Source organism: Giraffa tippelskirchi, chromosome 9 (genome assembly GCF_054371585.1).
Source record: "Giraffa tippelskirchi isolate mGirTip1 chromosome 9, T2T-mGirTip1v1.2.pri, whole genome shotgun sequence".
NCBI classification, from domain to species: Eukaryota; Metazoa; Chordata; class Mammalia; order Artiodactyla; family Giraffidae; genus Giraffa; species Giraffa tippelskirchi.
In genome coordinates this window covers 24,955,739-24,978,470 of record NC_137283.1, presented here as the reverse complement: position 1 = coordinate 24,978,470, position 22,732 = coordinate 24,955,739, and the positions used below count along the sequence as shown (strand labels likewise).

General features: G+C 39.5%; 1 protein-coding gene across 19 annotated transcripts in view; it reads left to right on the top strand.

Moving 5' to 3' along the window:
* CHL1 (cell adhesion molecule L1 like) overlaps nucleotides 1-22,732 on the top strand; it is a 461,636-nt gene that overhangs the window by 402,485 nt on the left and 36,419 nt on the right. For all 19 annotated transcript variants that reach the window (XM_081528255.1, XM_081528260.1, XM_081528261.1 and 16 more), the window contains 5 exons: nucleotides 2,729-2,860; nucleotides 16,744-16,884; nucleotides 17,522-17,633; nucleotides 19,436-19,602; nucleotides 22,001-22,166. In XM_081528255.1, the coding sequence (XP_081384381.1) occupies nucleotides 2,729-2,860; nucleotides 16,744-16,884; nucleotides 17,522-17,633; nucleotides 19,436-19,602; nucleotides 22,001-22,166 (718 nt within the window). The remainder of the gene's footprint in view (nucleotides 1-2,728; nucleotides 2,861-16,743; nucleotides 16,885-17,521; nucleotides 17,634-19,435; nucleotides 19,603-22,000; nucleotides 22,167-22,732) is intronic.

Here is a 22,732-nt window from a genome sequence, read left to right as displayed (position 1 = left end):
CTGGATACTGTCCGACTCTTGTGACCCCATAGACTGTAGCCCGCCAGGCTCTTCTGTCCATGGGATTTCCCAGGTAAGAATACTGGAGTGGGTTGCCATTTCCTTCTCCAGGGGATCTTCCTGACCCAGGGACTGAACCTGCATCTCCTGCATTGGCAGGCAGTTTCTTTCCTAGCATCAGCTGGGAAGCAATATCTAACAGTAGTATATCTTAATGCTGATACCAAAGGGTTAATGAAATTTGTAGGATAAGAATAGAAATAGAAATCTTGATTTTATTACTCAGAAAGATTTAGGGAAGGGTCATTATTGCATGATATCCTTTATTATTTTTACTGAAATATAATGGACATTACATCATTAGTTTCAGTTATCCAATATAATGAGTCTATATTGTTATGTACTGTAAAGCAATCATCAGAGGTAGTGTAGTTTACATCCATCAGTTCAGTCGCTCAGTCGTGATTGACTCTTTGCGACCCCATGAATCGCAGCACACCAGGCCTCCCTGTCCATCACCAACTCCCGGAGTTTACCCAAACCCATGTCCATCAAGTCGGTGATGCCATCCAACCATCTCACCCTCTGTCGTCCCCTTCTCCTCCTGCCCCCAATCCTTCCCAGCATTAGGGTCTTTTCCAATGAGTCAACTCTTTGCATGAGGTGGCCAAAGTATTGGAGTTTCAACTTCAACATCAGTCCTTCCAATGAACACCCAGGACTGATCTCCTTTAGGATGGACTGGTTGGATCTCCTTGCAGTCCAAGGGTCTCTCAAGAGTCTTCTCCAACACCACAGTTCAAAAGCATCCATTCTGCAGCGCTCAGCTTTCTTCACTGTCCCAACTCTCACATCCATACGTGACCACTGGAAAAACCATAGCCTTGACTAGATGGACCTTTGTTGGCAAGTAATGTCTCTGCTTTTAAATATGCTATCTAGGTTGGTCATAACCTTCCTTCCAAAGAGTAAGCGTCTTTTAATTTCATGGCTGCAATCACCATCAGCAGTGATTTTGGAGCCCCCAAAAATAAAGTCTGACACTGTTTCCGCTGTTTCCCCATCTATTTCCCATGAAGTGATGGTACCAGATGCCATGATCTTAGTTTTCTGAACGTTGAGCTTTAAGCCAATTTTTTCACTCTCCTCTTTTCACTTTCATCAAGAGGCTCTTTAGTTCTTCTTCACTTTCTGCCATGAGTACATAGTTACAATTTTTTTCTGATGAGAACTTTTCAGATATATTCCTAGCAACTTTCAAATAGGTAATACAGTATTATTTGTAAATTATAGCCATCATGTTGTATATTGCATTGCTATGATTTCTTGTATTTTTACATGTTCTAAAAGCAGTAGTCTTAGTTTTCTACTGTAAATAGGAAATCTTTCATGGTTTTTCTGTAACTCAAGTGTTTTATTATAACTCGAGTGGTTGTATGAAAAGATCAGAAGAAAGTAACAATGATGTAAAAATGTAGACATACACACAGAAGTAAAACTCTTCACCTTAAAAGTTCATATGCAGTTTATAATTTGGACTGCTGCATTTTAAACTATATAAATAAATATTTACATAATGTAGATTATGAGCACACATATTTAACTTGGAATTTAACAAGTCTGTATCCTGTCGAATAATTACAAAGGCATGTCTCTTGCTCAGACTTGAACTTGCCAGGGATATTTGTATTACTTTGTTTTTCCTGGTGAGTTTATAGACATTTTTTCCCACATAATCCCCCTTTTCCTCCTTTTTTTGTAACAGATTTTTCAAATGAAATTTTTGTTTTGTACATATGTGTATCTTAAAGACTTTCCTTTTTGACTAAAAATGTAAATCCAAAACTGTCTTGGGGGAAATAACCAAGCAACACTTGATGGGAATTACTACCTGCAGGTATTGTGCAATTTTCTCTGAAATCAAATTATCCAAACCATCCATAGTTTAATATGAATCTTTTATTCGCTCCTGACATAATAATATGCTTAAGGTGACAAAACATGACAGTGATGTTTGCACTTAAAGAAAAATGTCTCCTTCTATACTGAAATACCACTTAGCATTATAATATTGGAGTATTAGGGCACGGAAAGATGCAAGTAATTTGAGTATATCTTTTCATCCTTTGGTTTGAGGGAAAAATGGTAAATGTTGCTTTTAGGATTCCTTCTCCTACCCCCTTGCAAAAAGAATTTATCTAGGAAATAATGTTTTCCAAATTCCTAAGATGGACTTTTAGATATGGACATATAAAATGCTATAAAGTCATTAATTAAGAAATATTTAAAATAATGGCTGAATGTTTTAATTTCATTAAAAAATTTTCAAAATATGTTACTTGAAAATCAGCCATTTTGGATGCCTTGCTTCAGCCTAAAATAAGCTGTGGTCAGCATTCAGTAAACTTCACCCTTCCTTCATTTTTCTGTAATGAGATAGATACTGGTGTAGCTAGATAAAATTGAATGTAGATAACTGTTTTTAGTGTGTTGGTTTTACTATACATGCTAAGATTCCAAATTGCAACACACACACTCATGAAAACACATACCCACACACAAACCCCATTCCAGGCAAAAACAATGCCTATCTTACTTTAGAGAAGACTTAATGTGAAATACTTTGTTGTGTCTGCCATCTGCTGGTGGATAGTGGAAATGCAACCCTTAACATTTTTGAACCTTCTGTTAATAGATAAAACACTGATGAGCTCTTCTTTATTTCCAGAGCCCCCTCGCTGGACCAAGAAACCTCAGAGTGGTGTATATAGCACTGGTAGCAGTGGTATCCTGTTGTGTGAGGCTGAAGGGGAGCCTAAACCCACGATTAAGTGGAAAGTCAATGGCTTACCAATTGAGAGTAAGTTAAAACCCCAATTATGAGGCAATGCTGAAGGCAGTGTTTGGCTGGGACACTTAATGGTTAGACACCCTTGTTATGGCTAAAGTGGAGTTGGTAAGTGGTCCTTACTGTCAGATCTAACCAGAGAATCCAGAATTGCATCTTTCAAAGTAATTCTATTTATGCTTACATTTATAGAAAAGCCATAAATACTATTTGTTTGGCCATTATATTAGTTATAAATAAGACAACTGAATGACATAGAGGATTCATCCAAGGAGGAAGGTTTCTCTGCCTGAGAAGGAACAGGCACAGGGACCCAGTGGTTGAGGGTGCAGCTGAGATTCAGGGCTTGCCTTGGATCTAGGCAACAGTAACTCCTCACTGGGTCCTGCTCTTTACGAGGACCCGTTCTGGCACACCTGTCTCCATAATCTGAGAAATCCACAGGGCCAAAGAGACGTGCAAAGCCTGAACCTGGCTCACTGCATGTGCTCACCCAAGCTTGAGTCCCCAAGACCAGAAGAATCCCCTGTGCAGTCAGTCGGCTCTGAGCCCTTCCCGGGTGGGCTTGGCGTGGAAAAGCAGAGATGGGCCTATCTCCCCACTCCACCCTGTTCTAGCCTAGGGCTCCAAGAAGTCCCAAATCCTCGATTTGAACCTAGAGCTCTGGTCATTTCGGATGTCTTCGTAAAGGTTGGATAATACAACAAGTCTTGTTTGTCAGTTAATTAGCTTGATTTAGAGCATTTACAATATTGAGACATATGTGTGCAGCTTTTGTTAGTTCCTTTCGCCCTGGACCCACTCATATCAGGGTGGGCATCCTAGTGACGTGTGGACCTGGGGTCCCAACCAGGCTGTGCACTCAAAGCTTGGGGATTTTGATCAGGCAACTCCAATAACAGCTAGGAATCTCCTGAAACTTAAGTTTTCAATTACAAAATGGTGCTAATGGTAGTTGATTGTAATTGAATGAGATCAGCATAGTCTACCATCTAGGATAATGCTGATCTGTGGAATATTGTGACAGTTTATAAACTGTGGATCCAGAGGGTCTATGTTTTCGTTCAGGCTCTGGCATTTACTGTCTGTGTGATGCGGGATATTACTGTGCTCCAGAGCAGCTTCCCACCAGCCATCTGTTTTACACATGGTAGTGTGTACATCAGTGCTACTCTCAATTCGTCCCACTGTTACTGACCCTCTTTAAACTAGTTTCATCGTCAGTAAAATGAAGATGAAAATAGCACTGACCACTGGGATGGTTATGTAGATTATTATTTTTTAAATTTATTTATTTATCTATTTTTTGACTTTACACTATTATATTGGTTTTGCCATAGACTGACATGAATCCGCCATGGGTGAACATGTGTTCCCCTTCCAGAACCCCCACCTCCCTCCCCATCCCATCCCTCTGGGTCATCCCGGTGCACCAGCCCCGAGTACCCTGTATCATGCATCGAACCTGGACTGGCGATTCATTTCACATATGATAATTTACATGCTTCAATGCCATTCTCCCATATCATCCCACCCTTGCCCTCTGCCATAGAGTCCAAAATACTGTCCTATACATCTGTGTCTCTTTTGCCATCTCGCATACAGGGTTATCTTTACTGATTTACTAAATTCCATATATATGTGTTAGTATACTGTATTGGTGTTTTTCTTCCTGGCTTACTTCACTCTATGTAATAGGCTCCAGTTTCATCCACCTCATTAGAACTGATTTGAATGTATTCTTTTTAATGGCTGAGTAATATTCCATTTTGCATATGTAGCACAGCTTCCTTATCCATTCGTCTGCCAATGGACATCTAGGTTGCTTCCATGTCCTGGCTATTATAAACAGTGCTGTGATGAACATTGGGGTACACATGTCTTTTTCAATTCTGGTTTCCTTGGTGTGCATGCCAGCAGTGGGATTACTGGGTCATATGGCAGTTCTATTTCCAGTTTTTTAAGGAATCTCCACACTGTTCTCCATAGTGTCTGGACTAGTTTGCATCCCCACCAACAGTGTAAGAGGGTTCCGTTTTCTCCACACCCTCTCCAGCATTTATTGCTTGTAGTCTTTTGGATAGCAGCCATTCTGATGGGTGTGAAATGGTACCTCATTGTGGTTTTGATTTGCATTTTTCTGATAATGAGTGATGTTGAGCATCTTTTCACGTGTTTGTTAGCCATCTGTATGTCTTCTTTGGAGAAATGTCTGTTTAGTTCTTTGGCCCACTTTTTGATTGGGTCGTTTATTTTTCTGGAATTGAGCTGCAGGAGTTGCTTGTATATTTTTGAGATTAATTGTTTGTCTGTTGCTTCGTTTGCTATTAATTTCTCCCATTCTGAAGGCTGTCTTTTCACCTTGCTTATAGTTTCCTTTGTTGTGCAGAAGCTTTTAATTTTAATTAGGTCCCATTTGTTTATTTTTGCTTTTATTTCCAATATTCTGGGAGGTGGGTCATAGAGGATCCTGCTGTGGTTTTTGTCAGAGAGTGTTTTGCCTATGTTTTCCTCTAGAAGTTTTATAGTTTCTGGTCTTACGTTTAGATCTTTAATACAATTTGAGTTTATTTTTGTGTATGGGGTTAGAAAGTGTTCTAGTTTCATTCTTTTCTTGCCTCCTTTGTCAAAGATAAGGTGTCCATAGTTGCATGGATTTATCTCTGGGCTTTCTATTTTGTTGCATTGATCTATATTTCTGTCCTTGTGCCAGTACCATAATGTCTTGACTGTGGCTTTGTAGTAGAGCCTGAAGTCAGGCAGGTTGATTCCTCCAGTTCTATTTGCTTTCTTAAGATTGCTTTGCCTATTTGAGTTTTTTTGTATTTCCATACAAATTGTGAAATTGTTTGTTCTAGTAGTCTGAACAATACCGTTGGTAGCTTGATAGGGATTGCATTGAATCTATAGATTGCTTTGGGTAGTATACTCATTTTCACTATATTGATTCTTCTGATCCATGGATACAGTATATTTCTCCATCTATTTGTGTCCTCTTTGATTTCTTTCACCAGTGTTTTATAGTTTTCTATATATAGGTCTTTTGTTTCTTTAGGTAGATTTATTCCTAAGTATTTTATTCTTTTCATTGTGATGGTGAATGGAATTGTTTCCTTAATTTCTCTGTTTTCTCATTGTTAGTGTATAGGGATGCAAGGGATTTCTGTGTGTTGATTTTATATCCTGCAACTTTACTACATTCGTTGATTAGCTCTAGTAATTTTCTGGTGGAGTCTTTAGGGTTTTCAATGTAGAGGATCATGTCATCTGCAAACAGTGAGTTTTACTTCTTCTTTTCCAATCTGGATTCCTTTCATTTTTTTTTTCTGCTCTGACTGCTGTGGCCAAAACTATGTTGAATAGTAGTGGTGAAAGTGGGCACCCTTGTCTTGTTCCTGACTTTAGGGGAAATGCTTTCAGTTTTTCACCATTTAGGATAATGTTTGCTGTGGTTTTGTCATATATAGCTTTTATTATGTTGAGGTATGTATGTTCCTTCTATTGCTGCTTTTTGGAAGGTTTTTATCATAAATGGATGTTGAAGGTTGTCAAAGGCTTTCTCTGCATCTATTGAAATAATCATATGGTTTTTATTTTTCAATTTGTTAATGTGGTGTATTACATTGATTGATTTGCGGATATTGAAAGATCCTTGCATCCCTGGGATAAAGCCCACTTGATCATGATGTATGATCTTTTTAATATGTTGTTGGATTCTGTTTGCTAGAATTTTGTTAAGGATTTTTGCATCTATGTTCACCAGTGATATTGTCCTATAGTTTTCTTTTTTTGTGGCATCTTTGTCTTCTTTTGATATTAGGGTGATGGTGGCCTCATAGAATAAGTTTGGAAGTTTACCTTCCTGTGCAATTTTCTGGAAGAGTTTGAGTAGGACAGGTGTTTCTTCCTGGTTCAGTTTTGGAAAGTTGTACTTTTCTAAGAATTTATCTATTTCTTCCAAGTTGTCCATTTTATTTGCATATAGTTGCTGATAGTAGTCTCTTATGATCCTTTGTATTTCTGTGTTGTCTGTTGTGATCTCTCCATTTTCCTTTCTAATTTTGTTGATTTGATTTTTCTCCCTTTGTTTCTTGATGAGTCTGGCTAATGGCTTGTCAGTTTTATTTATCTTCTCAAAGAACCAGCTTTTGGCTTTGTTGATTTTTGCTATGGTCTCTTTTGTTTCTTTTGCATTTATTTCTGCCCTAATTTTTAAGATTTATTTCCTTCTATTAGCCCTGGGGTTTTTCATTTCTTCCTTTTCCAGTTGCTTTAGGTGTAGAGTTAGGTTATTTATTTGACTTTTTTCTTGTTTCATGATGTAAGCCTGTATTGCTATGAACCTTCCCCTTAGCACTGCTTTTACAGTGTCCCATAGGTTTTGGGTTGTTGAGTTTTCATTTTAATTTGTTTCTATGCATATTTTGATTTCTGTTTTGATTTCTTCTGTGATTTGTTGGTTATTCAGCAGCGTGTTGTTCAGCCTCCATATGTTGGAATTTTTAATAGTTTTTCTCCTGTAATTGACATCTAATCTTACTGCATTGTAGTCAGAAAAGATGCTTGGAATGATTTCAATTTTTTTGAATTTACCAAGGCTAGATTTATGGTCCAGGATGTGATCTATTGTGGAGAAGGTTCTGTGTGCACTTGAGAAAAAGGTGAAATTGATTGTTTTGGGGTGAAATGTCCTATAGATACCAATAAGGTCTAACTGGTTTATTGTGTCATTTAAAGTTTGTGTTTCCTTGTTAATTTTCTGTTTAGTTGATCTATCCATAGGTGTGAGTGGAGTATTAAAGTCTCCCACTATTATTGTGTTATTGTTAATTTCCCCTTTCATACTTGTTAGCATTTGCCTTACATATTGTGGTGCTCCTATGTTGGGTGCATATATATTTATAATTGTTATATCTTCTTCTTGGATTGATCCTTTGATCGTTATGTAGTGTCCATAAAGGAGGCACACATAGAGAACGCTTATCACAGGGGCTACCACACAAAAATACTCCCAAAATACTGTTTAGTATTGTTTTCACATAGCAAATACTCAGGAAAAGTTAGTGCTTATTACTATTATTTTTGAGAAACACATTTGTTTTCTTTTTCTTTGTATGATCATAAGTATAGTGTCAATGACAAGCAGATAAACTGACTGAACACATTTGATGATGAGATTGAAAATTAAAGTAATTATTTAAAAATACCTATTACATAGGCTTAACTATTAATCTAGAATTGCTCAAACAACAGTATGGCCATATCTACTCTTTCAGAAAGTAACTAAACAAAATTACTTTCAATTCTGAAATTGTTATAGCTTTCAATGTGCATACTCATTTAAAATACAAATACTTTGGCAAAACATTGAACAGTTCTGAAAGTTATTTTTTCTTTCCTTTTTATATTGAGGTATCATTGGCATGCTTTATATTAAATTGAGGTGTACAGCATCATAGTTTGATATTTTTGTACATTGCATAATGATCACCACAATAAGTCTAATTAACATCTGTTACATTACAGAGTTTTTCGTACAGAATTTTCTTACAGAATTTTTCTTCTTGTGATGAGAATTTCAAGATCTACTCTCTTAGCATCTTTTTTTTTTTTTACTTTTTTGGCCATGCTATGTGGTTTGTAAGATTTTAATTCCCCAAACAGAGATCGAACCTGGGCCCTTGGCAGTGACAGATTGGAGTTGTAACCACCAGTCTTCCAGGAAATTCCCTCTCAGCAATTATCTACTGGACCGCTAGGAAATCCCACCTTCAGTTCAGTTCAGTTGCTCAGTCGTGTTGGACTCTTTGTGAGCCCATGGACTTCAGTATGTCAGGCTTCCCTGTCCATCACCAACTCTCAGAGTTTACTCAAACTCATATCCATCGAGTCAGTGATGCCTTCCAACCATCTCATCCTCTGTCTCCCCTTCTCCTCCCACATTCAATCTTTCCAGGATCAGGGTTTTTTTTTTTTTTTTTTTTGAATGAGTTGGTTATTTGCATCAGGTGGCCAGAGTATTGGAGTTTCAGCTTCAGCATCAGTCCTTCCAATGAATATTCAGGACAGATTCCCTTTAGGATTGACATGTTGGATCTCCGAGCAGTCCAAGTGACTCTCAAGAGTCTTCTCCAAGATCACTGTTCAGAAGCATAAATTCTTTGGTGCTCAGCTATCTTTATAGTCCAACTCTCACATCCATACATGACTACTAGAAAAATCATAGCTTTGACTAGACAGACTTCTGTTGGCAAAGTAATGTCTCCACTTTTTAATACACTGTCTAGATTGGTCATAACTTTTAATACAAGGAGGAAGCATCTTTTAATTTCATGGCTGCAGCCACCATCTGCAGTGATTTTGGAGCCCCAAAAAATAAAGTCTGGCACGGTATCCATTGTTTCCCCATCTATTTGCCATGAACTGATGGGATGCCATCATCTTAGTTTTCTGAATGTTGAGTTTTAAGCCAACATTTTCACTGTCTTCTTTCACTTTCATCAAGAGTCTCTTTAGTTCTTCTTTGCTTTCTGCCATAAGGGTGGTATCATCTGCATATTTGAGGTTATTGGTATTTCTCCTGGAAACCTTGATTCCAGATTGGGCTTCACCAGCCCAGCATTTCACATAATGTACTCTGCATATAAGTTAAATAAGCAGGGTGACAATATACAGCCTTGACATACTCCTTTCCCGATTTGGAACCAGTCTGTTGTTCCATGTCCTGTTCTAACTGTTGCTCCTTGACCTGCATACAGATTTCTCAGGAGGCAAGTCAGGTGGTTTGGTATTCCCATCTCTTGAAGCATTTTCCACAGTTTGTTGTGATCCACACAGTCAAAGGCTTTGGAGTAGTGAGTAAAGCAGAAGTAGATGTTTTTCTGGAACTCTCTTGCTTTTTCGATGATCCAGTAGATGTTGGCAATTTGATTTCTGGTTCCTCTGCCTTTTCTAAACCCAGCTTGAACATCTGGAAGTTCACGGTTCACACTGTTGAAGCCTGGCTTGGAGAATTTCTGGCATTACTTTGCTAGTGTGTGAGATGAGTGCAATTATGCAGTAGTTTGAACATTCTTTGGCATTGCCTTTTTTGGGATTGGAATGAAAACTGACCTTTACCAGTCGCATGGCCACTGCTGAGTTTTGCAAATTTGCTGGCATGTTGAGTGTAGCACTTTCACAGCATCATCTTTTAGGATTTGAAATAGCTCAACTGGTCACCTCTCCTAGCTTTGTTCGTCATGATGCTTCCTAAGGCCCGCTTGACTTCACATTACAAGATGTCTGACTGTAAGTGAATGATCACACCATCATGGTTATCTGGGTCACGAAGATCTTTTTCGTACAGTTCTTCTGTGTATTCTTACCACCTCTTCTTAATATCTTCTGCTTCTGTTAGGTCCATACCTTTTCTGTCCTTTATTGAGCCCATCTTTGCGTGAAATATTCCCTTGGTATCTCTAATTTTCTTGAAGAGATCTCTAGTCTTTCCCATTCTGTTGTCTTCCTCTATTTCTTTGCATTGATCACTGAAGAAGGCTTTCTTATCTCTTCTTGCTATTCTTTGGAACTCTGCATTCAAATGGGTATATCTTTACTTTTCTCCTTTGCCTTTAGCTTCTCTTCTTTTCTCAGCTATTTGTAAGGCCTCCTCAGACAACCATTTTGCCTTTTTGCATTTGTTTTTCTCAGGGATGGTCTTGATCCCTGCCTCCTGTAAAGTGTCACAAAACTCCTTCCATAGCTCTTCAGACACTCTATCAGATCTAATCCCTTGAATCTATTTCTCACTTCCACTGTATAATCATAAGGGATTTGATTTAGGTCATACCTGAATGGTCTAGTGGTTTTCCCTACTTTCTTCAATTTAAGTCTGAATTTGGCAATAAGGAGTTCATGATCTGAGCCACAGTCAGCTCCTGGTCTTATTTTTGCTGACTGTATAGAGCTTCTCCATCTTTGGCTGCCAAGAATATAATCAGTCTGATCTCAGTATTGACCATCTGGTGATGTCCATGTAGAGAGTCTTCTCTTGTACTGTTGAAAGACAGTTTGCTATGACCAGTGTGTTCTCTTGGCAAAACTCTGTTAGCCTTTGACCTTCTTTGTTTTGTACTCCAAGGCCAAATTTGCCTGTTACTCCAGGTATCTCTTGACTTCCTTCTTTTGCATTCCAGCCCCCTATAATAAAAAGGAAATCTTTTTTTAGTGTTAGTTCTAGAAGGTCTTGTTGGTCTTCATAAAACTGTTGAGCTTCTTCAGGATTACTGGTCGGGGCATAGACTTGGATTACTGTGATATTGAATGGTTTGCCTTGGAAATGAACAGAGATCATTCTGTCCTTGTTGATATTGCATCCAAGTACTGCATTTTGGAGTCTTTTTGGTGACAGTGATGGCTACTCCATTTCTTCTAAGGTGTTCTTGCCCACGATATTAGACATAATGGTCATCTGAGTTAAATTCACCCATTCCAGTCCATTTTAGTTCAGTGATTCCTAAAACGTCAATGTTCACTCTAGCCACCTCCCATTTGACCACTTCCAATTTGCCTTGATTCATGGACCTAACCTTCCAGGTTCCTATGCAATATTGCTCTCTACAGCATCAGACTTTACTTCCATCACCAGTCACATCCACAACTGGGTGTTGTTTTTGCTTTGGCTCCGTCTCTTCATTCTTTCTGGAGTTAGTTCTCCACTGATCTCCAGTAGCATATTGGACACCTACCGACCTCGGGAGTTCATATTTCAGTGTCCTATCTTTTTACTTTTCATACTGTTCATGGGGTTCCCAAGGCAAGAATACTGAAGTGGTTTGCCATTGCCAAAATATTTGACCACCTTTTGTCAAATATACAATACAGTATTATTAACTAATATTGCTATGCTGTGCATTATATCTCCATGACTTATTCATTTTATAATTGGAAGTTTATGCCTTTTTTACCTACCTCACCCATTTGGCGCATCCCCCTGTCCTCCAGTCTCTGACAACCATTTACTGTTCTCTGTATCTATGATCTTGTTTTGTTTTCTGTATTTCACATATAAGTGTGATAATATAGTATTTGTCTTTTTCTGACTTAAATCACTTAACATAATGCCCTCAGGGTCCATCCATGCTGTCATGAATGAAATGATTTTCTCATTTTTGTAGCTGAATAATATTCCATGTGGGCTTCCCTGGTAGCTCAGCTGGTAAAGAATCTGCCTGCAATGCAGGAGACCCTGGTTCAATTCCTGGGTCAGGAAGGTCCCCTGGAGAAGGGATAGGCTACCAACTCTAGTATTCTTGGGCTTACCTGGTGGCTCAGATGGTAAAGAATCTACCTGCAGTATGGGAATCCTGGGTTCAAATCTGGGTTGGGAAGATCCCATGAAGATGAGAAAGGCTACCCACTCCCGTATTCTGGCCTGGAGAATTCCATGGACAGAGGAGCCTGGTAGGCTACAGTCCTTGGAGTCGCACAGCATCATACACCACTGAGTGACTTTCACTTTGTAATATTTCATTATGTGGATAATGGAATATATATATATGCATATATACACCTACATATTTATCACATTTTCTTTGTCTATTCATGTGTTGATGACACTTTTGCCCTCATTATTAATATCCTCAATTTGATACTTTTTCCTCATCTGTTTAGAGAACAGAATAGGAAATGAAAAATAAGACTTCAGGTATATCTGAGGGAAATGAAAACAGTTTTTGTTTATAAAGAATGTTAAGGACACTAAAAGAAAGCAGAATCTCTGGAACATAAAATCATAAAATTTTATATTTGAGTGGCACCTGACTGTATATGAAGAACATTTGCATACTGCTTTGTCCCCAAATGAGCTTTTAAAGAAAGTACAATTATTCATATTTAACAGATCCTTTCATTAAATAATATTTATTGACTACCTTTATCTTAAGAGCCAAGCATGTGCCTTGTTGCTTGGGACATAGCAGTGAATAAAATGAACAATGCCTTTGCTCATAAACCAGACATTCTGGTATGGAGAGACAGGCAATAGATAATCGCATAGATGTGGCAAAGTGAGAACTAGCTGGGGAAGGGGGTGGATGTAAGAGAAGTCCAGAACCTAGAGTTGCTGTCAGATTTTAGGATCATACCAGTAAGACCCTTGTGGCTATTTACCTTTGAGTAGAGATAGGAAAGAGGTGAGTGATGTAGACATGCCAATACCAGTGAAAGAGCTTCCAGGGTGGAGAAGTCAGTGACTGTAGAGACCCGAGGTGTGTTTGGAATGTTGAGGAAAAGCAGGGACCACAGTGTAGCTAAGCTGAGTGAGTGAGGAGGCCATGCTGAGAGAGACTAGTCTGGAGGTGCCGTGGCCATGTTGCATGGAAAGGGACTCGGGATATTATTGTGAATCAGATATGCGGCTCTTGAAGTATTTAGAGCAGAATAGTGACAGGCTCTAATTTATTAACCAAGACTTTTTTGGACTCTGAATGGAGAAGCAGTTGTAGGACTCCAAGTAAGAGCTGCCTTAAAGATTCTGGGCCCTTGGACTGGGTTGGTGGTAGTAACGGTTAGGTTATGGATTTATATCCACAGTGCAGCTAACAGGTTTGTTGGTGGATGACCACATGATAGCTTTTCAGCTATCACAAACTAACACAAGAGAGCATGGCTGAGAAATGGCAGACCTGGAACCAAAGCCGCATCCTCATCCTCGGACCCCAAGCTCTGTGTTCTTCACAGAGTTTTCCTTGTTCCCCTGCCAGCAGGTCATAACCATTTACAGTTGGGATGTCTGATGACTGTGGGATTACTGAAGGGTTTGAAATCTCTGTAAGCATCTATTTTTAGCAATTACACATCCTTTATATGTAATATTTTTAAATCAAATCCCAGTGATTACTATTATTTATTGCAAGCCTAACCTTGTTCAAATGCTTTGCATCCAATATTTCTGGCCCTGAGAGAGAGATTTTTGTTTTTATTCTCCAGTTTGTAAATATGTCAAATGAGGCCCAGAGAGATTGCATTACGTACTTGAGGACACACCCCAAGTGAATTTAGAGCCATAAATGGAACTGGAATGAAAAAGTCCAGAGCTGAAGTTTCTCCTCCTGTATTGCATTATTGCCCTTTGAACTGATCAAAGACACCCTGAGTCAGGAAGAGTGGTTTTTATTTGATAAATAACTTGAGTTTTGAGAATTCTGGGAGCTCCTGGTAGCCTGTGTGCCACAAGTACTCCCCAGTTTCCATGCCTATCCCAGCAGGCAGCTTTGAGCAGTATTTTCACTCAAACATGGGGCCATAGTTTCACTACTGCTTTTTGTAGTCCAGTGTAGACTCAGAATTTACCATGGGGCCGATGGTAGAAAGAGAACTGAACAGGCTGAAGCTTTTAAGACTTGATGTAGAGTGTGAGACTGCAGAATGAGATCAGAAACTTGATTCTGTGTAGCCTTAAAAACTTAGACGCGCTACTCATCCTGATGATTCTTGACAGATACACTGTTTACAGGACTCTATCAAAATTCTATTGTTGCTATAACAAATGGCCACAAATTTAGTGGCTTAAAACAGTATACTTTTTAAAAAGTCTTATTTCTTTTAATTGGAGGATAATTGACAATGTTGAGATGACCTCCGCCATACAGTAGCATGAGTTGGCCACGGGCATATATGTGTCCCCTCCCTCCTGAACCCTTCTTCCACCTCCCTCCCCACCCATCCCTCCAGGTTGTCACAGAGCACTGGATTTGGGTTCCCTGTGTCATACATCAAAAAAACAGTATATGTTTATTACTTTACAATCCTGTTTGTTGGAAGTCCAATGCAAGTCTCCCTCAGCTAAAACCAGGGTGTGCTCAGCACTGCGGTTCTTTCTGCAGGCAAGGGGAAACTCTTTTCTCATCTTTTCCAGCTCCTAGAGGGTACCCACTTTCCTTCACTCACAGCTCCCTTCCTCCAAACTTCAAATCAGCAATGCTACATCTCTCTGATCATTTTTTCATAGTCACATCTCCCTTTGGTTGGTCACAGCTGGGAAAGGTTCTCCGATTATAAAGAGCCATGTCATTCCATTGGGCCACCTTGGAGAATCCAGGATAACTGTCCAATCTCGAGTGCTTGGCCTTAGTCACATGTGCAGAGTTCCTTTTGCTACAAAAAGTAAAGTGTTCACAAGTTGTAGAGATGAGTCTGTGGCCATCTTTCAGGGGCTCATTCTTCTGCCTACCCCAGGGACCTTCCAGGGGTAAAATGCCACACAACAAAACTTTTTCAGTCTTTCCAGAAAATGCTCACCGACTGTCTCCTCCATGATGGCTACTTTTCAGGCACCAGGGACATAGTGATTGAAACTCTGGGGCACACAAGATCTTTCTCCCACATAGCTCACAATCAAGTGTAAAAATATATTCCTTTGTCACTCCCAGAGGGACAAATGATGCCTAAGAAAAAGCTTCTACTTTATTATTCAGCGTTTTCTATAACCCCATACTTAGTATAGTGAGACTATTTTCTATAATGGAGACACCATGAGAAAAAAAAGTACTGGAATATAACTGCTTTCCAATGCTATGTTGATTTCTGCTGTACAGTGAAGTGAGTCAGCCATATGCATACATATATCCCATCCTTCTTGGACCTCACACACCCATCCCACCCCCTCTAGGTCATCACAGAGACTGAGCTGAGCTTCCTCTACTTACTGGCTGCTTCCCTGTAGCTATGTGTTTTACACATGGTAGTGCATATATGTCAATCCCAATCTACCAGTTTGGCCCACCCTCCTCTCCCCTCCCCATGTCCACACGTATTACTTCTCTACAGCTACATCTGTACTCCTGTCTTGGAAATAAATTCATCTGTACCATTTTTCTAGATTCCACACATATGCATTAGTATACAGTGCTAGTTTTAAAAATTAATTAGATATAGTACTAACCTTGTCATGCCATTTAAATGAGAAATTTTACCATGTGTGCTCCTCATTCAACATTCCTAGCTAATACATTTCTCTTTGTTCCCACGGCTTCTTTCAAGTGTCCGAGCAAGACATGTGATTTGGCACATGGCCAGTTGCTGTGGGATGTGGTATTTTCTGAAATACAGTCCCCCTGGCTTGGTCAGTAGCCATGTTGGTGCTGATCTAGCAGGTTCTGAGCAGAGTTAATGAGATAGCACATGTGGCATATCCAGCAGAGTTCCTTGGCACTTAATTAATGTACCATAAACATTAGATTTTCTGATTTCCAAAAGATATTTCCAGAATTACACTTGGATAACCAATGGGATAGGGATTTATTGCCAAGAAGGGAGAAAAAAGCTGGCCTGTGCTCTCAAGAAGGATTTAGTCTTCTTGGGAAAATGTAATACATGAGCTATTTATCTGAAGTGGTTAAATAGCAAAGGAAGGCAATTGAAACAAATGATGTAGATCAGGAAATTGCAGAAGGGCAGGAAAGTGAAACAGGGCAGGAAAGGAACAACATGTCAAGGGGGAAAACAGCAACCAGTATTGGTGGATTGGGGAATCCAGCTGTGTTGATCATCTGGTTATCTGGGCAGTAGCAGGACCTCAATTTACAAGAGTAAGTGAGATTCAGTTCCCAGTGGGATTTCAGAGCTAAACAGAAAATCTGGAATCTTGTAGGTATAGAGAGACTTTGGGCTAGAGATCAACGGATATGTTGGCCATAAATAGTCATTTGGAGGAAGACTGAAACTGCAGAAGGGCTTGAAAGAAAACTCCATGGTTCATGTTAAGAAATTCTAAAGAATTGGCTTTGATGAACTATTATTCACCCTAAACTGGTCTTAAAACATAAATACTGTGTGACACGTTTAACGAATGGCATATAAATATTTCAGGTTCTATTTTTTTATCAAGCTGACATTTTCTTCATCTCGTGTAGGAAATCCATTTTCTGGTGATGTCATCTCTCCTGGGGAAATCAGTTTTACCAACGTACAACCAAATCACACCGCTGTGTACCAGTGTGAAGCTTCAAATGTCCATGGCACTATTCTTGCCAATGCCAACATCGATGTTGTAGGTAAGCATGTGTGCGTGCTCAGTCACTTGAGTCATGTCCTACTCTTTGCGACCCTATGGACTGTAGGTAAGCATCCACGGGAGCAAGCTATCTGTCTGCTCTTGCCTTCAGGAAAATGTTCAAGGTCATACTCACAAGTCGACTGAATTCTCAGCACGTGAAACATGCTGGAGGGCGTTCCCTGGTGATCCAGTGTTGGGACTCAGCACCTTCACTGCCATGACCCCCAGTTCAATTCTTAGTCAGGGAACCAAGATCCTATGAACCATGCAGCATAGCCAAAAAAAAAGGTGGCAGGGGGAGGGTGGAGGGGATCAAAGTACCTTTTGCCTTACATTTGAGTATTAGACCCCATACCAGACTTCCAGAAAGGTACTGCATTGGGATACTTCCTAATTCAGGAATGTGTGCTGTGATTGAAGAAGGGAATGGCAACCCACTCCAGCATTCTTGCCTGGAAAATCCCATAGACAGAGGAGCCTGACGGGCTACGGTCCAATAGTGACTGAACAACAATGCTGTGATATTCAGCTGTTTTCCATTTTTATTAATATGACTAGGATATTGAAAAAATTAACTTTGTTGTATTATTTCTTACACAAAAGTTTAAAACTGTATTTATATTATTTTCACATAGATGTTCGTCCATTGATACAAACGGCAGATGAAGAAAATTATGCTACAGTGGTTGGATACAGTGCTTTCTTACATTGTGAATTCTTTGCTTCACCGGAGGCAATAGTGTCCTGGTAAGCTGTTACACAGTTTTCTTAAGAGAACATCAGTTGTAGATTTCCCGTGTTCCTCCATCCATCATTTGACAGGCTGCATTGTGTCAGTGTTATTACATGTAGCCAGTGCCTCTGAGAAATAAAGTAGCAAACTTACTTTCCTGCCTCTCCTGGAACTATTGACTAGATCTGGATTCTCCCACATGGGGAAATATGGAGAGCCATTTTTGCTTACAAAGGAAAGCAAAGCATTGAAGCAATGACGAAGACAATTTTATGAGTAGATTTAGGTTTTCATTATAAGTATATCTAAGTCATGCATTGTTGTTTTGTTTTGGATATTATCTACATTATTATTAAGCCTGCATTTCATTACAAATGCCTGTGTTTAAAACATTTTCAACATGTATTCTGAATTTTAGTTTCAGTTTATAGGTTGGGATAATAACTCCAGACACATCGTTGTGTTGATCTACCACATTTGTTCCTTCTCTAGGAAAACTTGCTTAAATGGATCTTAAATAATTTTCCCCAGTGCTCTGCAGGGCTGAGATTAGAGTGAGGTGAGCAGGGCAATGTCATACAACTTATAGGACCGGATTCTGTCGTTATTTAAAATGTGGCTATTTAGTTCATTGTGGATTTTTTTTGCATTATTTTTGATTTGTGCAAATATCTCATTGAAATATTACATACCTTGGGAATTCCCTGGTGGTCCAGTGGTTTTTCCAAAGACAAGAATTCCAAAGACAGGGAATCCCTGTCTTTGCCTTCCAAGACAGGGGGTATAGATTCAATCTGTGGTTGGGGAAACAAAATCCCACATGCCCTGCAGCCAAAAAACCAAAACCTTAAACAGAAGCGATATTGTAACAAATTCAATTAAGACTTTAGAAATGGTTCACATCAAAAACAAAAGGAAAAATACTTTGAAAACAGTGTTTATCTGGATTACTGAGATTTGGGGGGGGGGCAACCCTTTAATTTTGTCTCTTAGGCAAGTGCCTCCCTTGCCTTACCCTCCTCCCAACCCTGTAACATCTGGTGAGCAGCAGCCAGAATTTACCCTTTGGCTGTTTTCTCTCCAGCAGCCTCTTATTGTGAAATGTAGAAGGTGAATCAAGTTGTCGCAACAAAATGCTTGGAAAATGGATGAATGTTGGAGAAAATGACTTTGGGTTGATAAGGGTAAATGTAATCCATGTCCACAGGACAGGGACGACTTCCTGGCCTATAATATTTCTGAATGACCAGTGTTCCCTCTGGACAGCTGGAGGTTCAGAAGGTTCATTATCTCTTTCAATTACTAGCTTTCCCATTTAGTACCCCGCAGCAATGATTAACTAAAGAGTTCACCATCAATAAGGTAGAAACAATTTATTAAACTGTGAGGACAGATGCAAAGTGGTACTGAGAGCTATTATAAATACAGCAGAGGCACAGACCTCAGACCCAAATTTCCTCCAGTTACAGTCTATTTGAGCAGGTAAGATATGCACCTATCACCTATTAAAAAAAAAAAAAAATTGTAAGGACTTCCCTGGTGGTCCCGTGGTTGAGATCTGCGCTCCCAATGCAAGGGGCCTGGGTTCAATGCCTGGCCAGGGAACTAGATCCCATGTGCCACAACTAAGACCCAGCAACCCAGCACAACCAAATACATAATATTTTAAAGAATTGTTAAGTATGATGGAAAATTTCGTAAGGTTTGCTGAGTTTGTGAAGAAAGGATAAGGTTGAATGACACCAGTGGCCAGTTTGAAAAAAAAAGATACGATTCAATCATAGCCCAAATTGATTCATGCTTTCTATGTCCATAGGCAGAAAGTGGAAGAAGCAAAACCTCTGGATGGCAGAAGGTATCATGTCCATGAGAATGGCACATTACAGATCACCGAGACCACAGAAGAAGATGCTGGTTCCTACTCTTGTTGGGTAGAAAATGCTAAAGGAAAAACAGCAGTCACAGCCAATCTGGATATCAGAAGTAATCTTATTTTGATTTTACTTTGCATGAATTGTCACGCAGCTTCAGTTTTCCATTTTCCCTACATCAGACATCATCTAAAAGACCATCACAAGAATTAGAGGCCATGTTAGTGATGTGTCCATAGCTTTATACAATTATAAGAGAGAGCTAGGTGTTCTTGGTGATGGATGACCAGCAACACTTTAAAATCCCCTATTTTGGTATATTTCTGTAACTGTTTTATTTCAATAACCAACTCAGTGAAATGGCATCAGTATTCAACTCTTAGAACTAAAAATTTCACAAATAAATCCACAAGGGATCCATTTTGTAAAGACTAGGGCATGACAGAATGGCAAGGGTTTTCGTCCTGTTTTTAAATCATAAACAGCTTTGAGTGTTTCTTCTTGTCCAAGCAGCCTGTTTTATTTCTAAGTGCTCACAAAAGTTAAGAATATGCCGAAATATATCAGTGTCCCAAAGAGGAGCATCTCTGCACCTAGACTCAGGCTGATTGGAACCCAGACCCACAGGCATCATCAATATTTTGATTTTAAAATTGCTCAGAGAACCCTTTTCAGGAAAACACAGAGAACGGTGGCTCAGTGGTAAAGAATCTGCCTGCCAGTGGAGGAGACACAGGAGACGTGGGTTTGATCCCTGAGTTGGGATGATCCCCTGGAGGCGGAAATGGCAAACCACTACAGTATTCTTGCCTGGAGAATTGCATGGACAGAGGAACCTGGCAGGCTACAATCCATGGGGTCGCAGAGAGTCAGGCACGAATAAGCTCGCACATATGTGTGATACCTCAATGTGATTTTGATTTGCATTTCTCTAATAATGAATGATGTTGAGCATCTTTTCATGTGTTTATTAGTCATGAAAGCAGGATTTTTGGTCTCTTCCAGTCTTGAGTTCAAATTATAGTTCAGTCCATTACTAATTAGAAAATGTTAGTATCATTACTTAATATCATTTTAACCTTTAAGTTATCTTCTCTGTAAGGCAGAGATATTTTCATAGAATTGTTATAATTATAAAATGTCACAATGAATGTGAACTTCAGAGTCTTGTTAAACAAGTGCTTATCAAACAGTATTGGTTATCATTCAGTAAATTTCTGACTTTTGAATTAGGAATAGGATGTTAGTAATTTACTTGGAATTAATTCAGTTTGATAATCTCTTCAAATTTCATGCTTGGGATATCAAATAACTAATTTTACTAACACTTCCACATTTTAATCAACTTTTTGAGTAACATATAGATAGCAAATACTAGGGCATGATAGTGGAATTGGAAGTCAGCTTCTGAGAGGCTTAGCAAGTACCACATTCTGGTAAAATATATCTGCCTTATTATGGTCCTTAAGAGTAAGGATTATATGTTTGAAACGATTATAATAAAACATGTTTCAATATAGCCATGGTACCAATGTTTGAGCTTTATAGTGTTGATATTACTAGTTTATTTTCAAAATGTGACTCACTGTAACTCATTCAACAAATACGTATTGAGTACCTACTGTATACAGGCTCCCTTCTGGGTTCTGTGAACACTTGAATGTAGTAACAAAATAGACACAGCCTCTGCCTTCATGGGGGTTACGTTCACATTCCACACCTTCATGTAGTCATCTGTGCATAGGCTGCACCATTTAACCTCAGGTTTGAGCTAATAATAAGCATGGTAATAGGAAATAATTTGAATTTCCTCTTTCCTTTATGGTATTTTTATCGCATATCCAGAAGCACTAGAAGGAGAATTTATATTATTTTCAACATCTGGATGCATTTGCTTCCTTGCTTTCTTCTTATTCCCTTTGTCTAGGAAGTAGAAAGGGATAGTGCTGTTAATTAATACTTCCACCGAGGTACCCTGGCTGGGATGAAACAAAATTAGTAATGATATGTGATGTTAAGAAATGACAGTGTGATAAATAGTGCATGAAGATTTGACAATAACTGTTGACCATTTTGGTTGATTAAATGACAGGCACTTGACAATAATCCTGCCACTGCCAACTTGTTGATAACTTAAGTGTTCCCTGAGAGCTCAGTTGGTAAAGAATCCGCCTGCAATACAGGAGACCCTGGTTCAATTCCTGGGTCGGGAAGATCCCTGGAGAAGGGATAGGCTACCCACTCCAGTTTTCTTGGGCTTCCCTTGTGGCTCAGCTGGTAGAGAATCCACCTACCAGGTGGGAGACCTGTGTTTGATCCCTGGGTTGGGAAGATCCCCTGGAGAAGGGAAAGGCTACCCACTCCAGTATTCTGGCCTAGAGAATTCCATGGACTGTATAGTCCAAGGGGTCGCAAAGAGTCGGACACGACTGAGCGACTTTTACTTTCACCTTGACAATAAAGTAAGCTGTTCTGTACTTCTGACTGGTATCTTTGTTTTATGAAAACAGATGCTACAAACCTTAGAGTTTCTCCTAAGAATCCTCGGGTCCCCAGGTTACATACACTGGAATTACACTGTGAGAGCACATGTGACTCACATCTGAAATACAGTTTGAAGTTGTCCTGGAGTAAAGATGGAGAAGCCTTTGAAATGAACGGCACCGAGGATGGCAGGTAGGTAAACCATTACCGTATCTCATGATATTGGCTTGGGATTAAACCTTGCATTTGAGAGAAGAATAGTGGTAAAAGTATTTACACTGCATTACAATATAAAAACTGATTATTACATTTCAGTCTTTAAGGCAACATTTAGAAGGTCATATAATGTACTTCTTTCACTTTGCCCTCAAACATTGGTCTTTTCATTTTTGCTAGCTGTTTTTCATATAATGTGTACCATCCTGTAAGTGCAGGAAATAGAAACCACTCCTGTTATTTGAGGAATACTTGTGCATGGGCTTGGGTGCTCGCCAAGCCATGGCAAGACTGGAGGAGTTAGGCCTAAGGGCGCTGCTTCCTAAGCTTTTGGGTTCTTGGTGGTGTGGTACTGCAGCTGCAGTTCATGTGGCTGGTATTGTTGCTGTCTTCACTGCCCCCTCAGCCTATTGTGCTCCTGGTGAATCCAACACTGACAGTTCTGACACGTGCCAGAGTCTCTGTCTGCTCACAGGGCCCTGGTGGCTCAGACAGCAAAGAATCTGCCTGCGATGCAGGAGACCTGGGTTCGATCCCTGGGT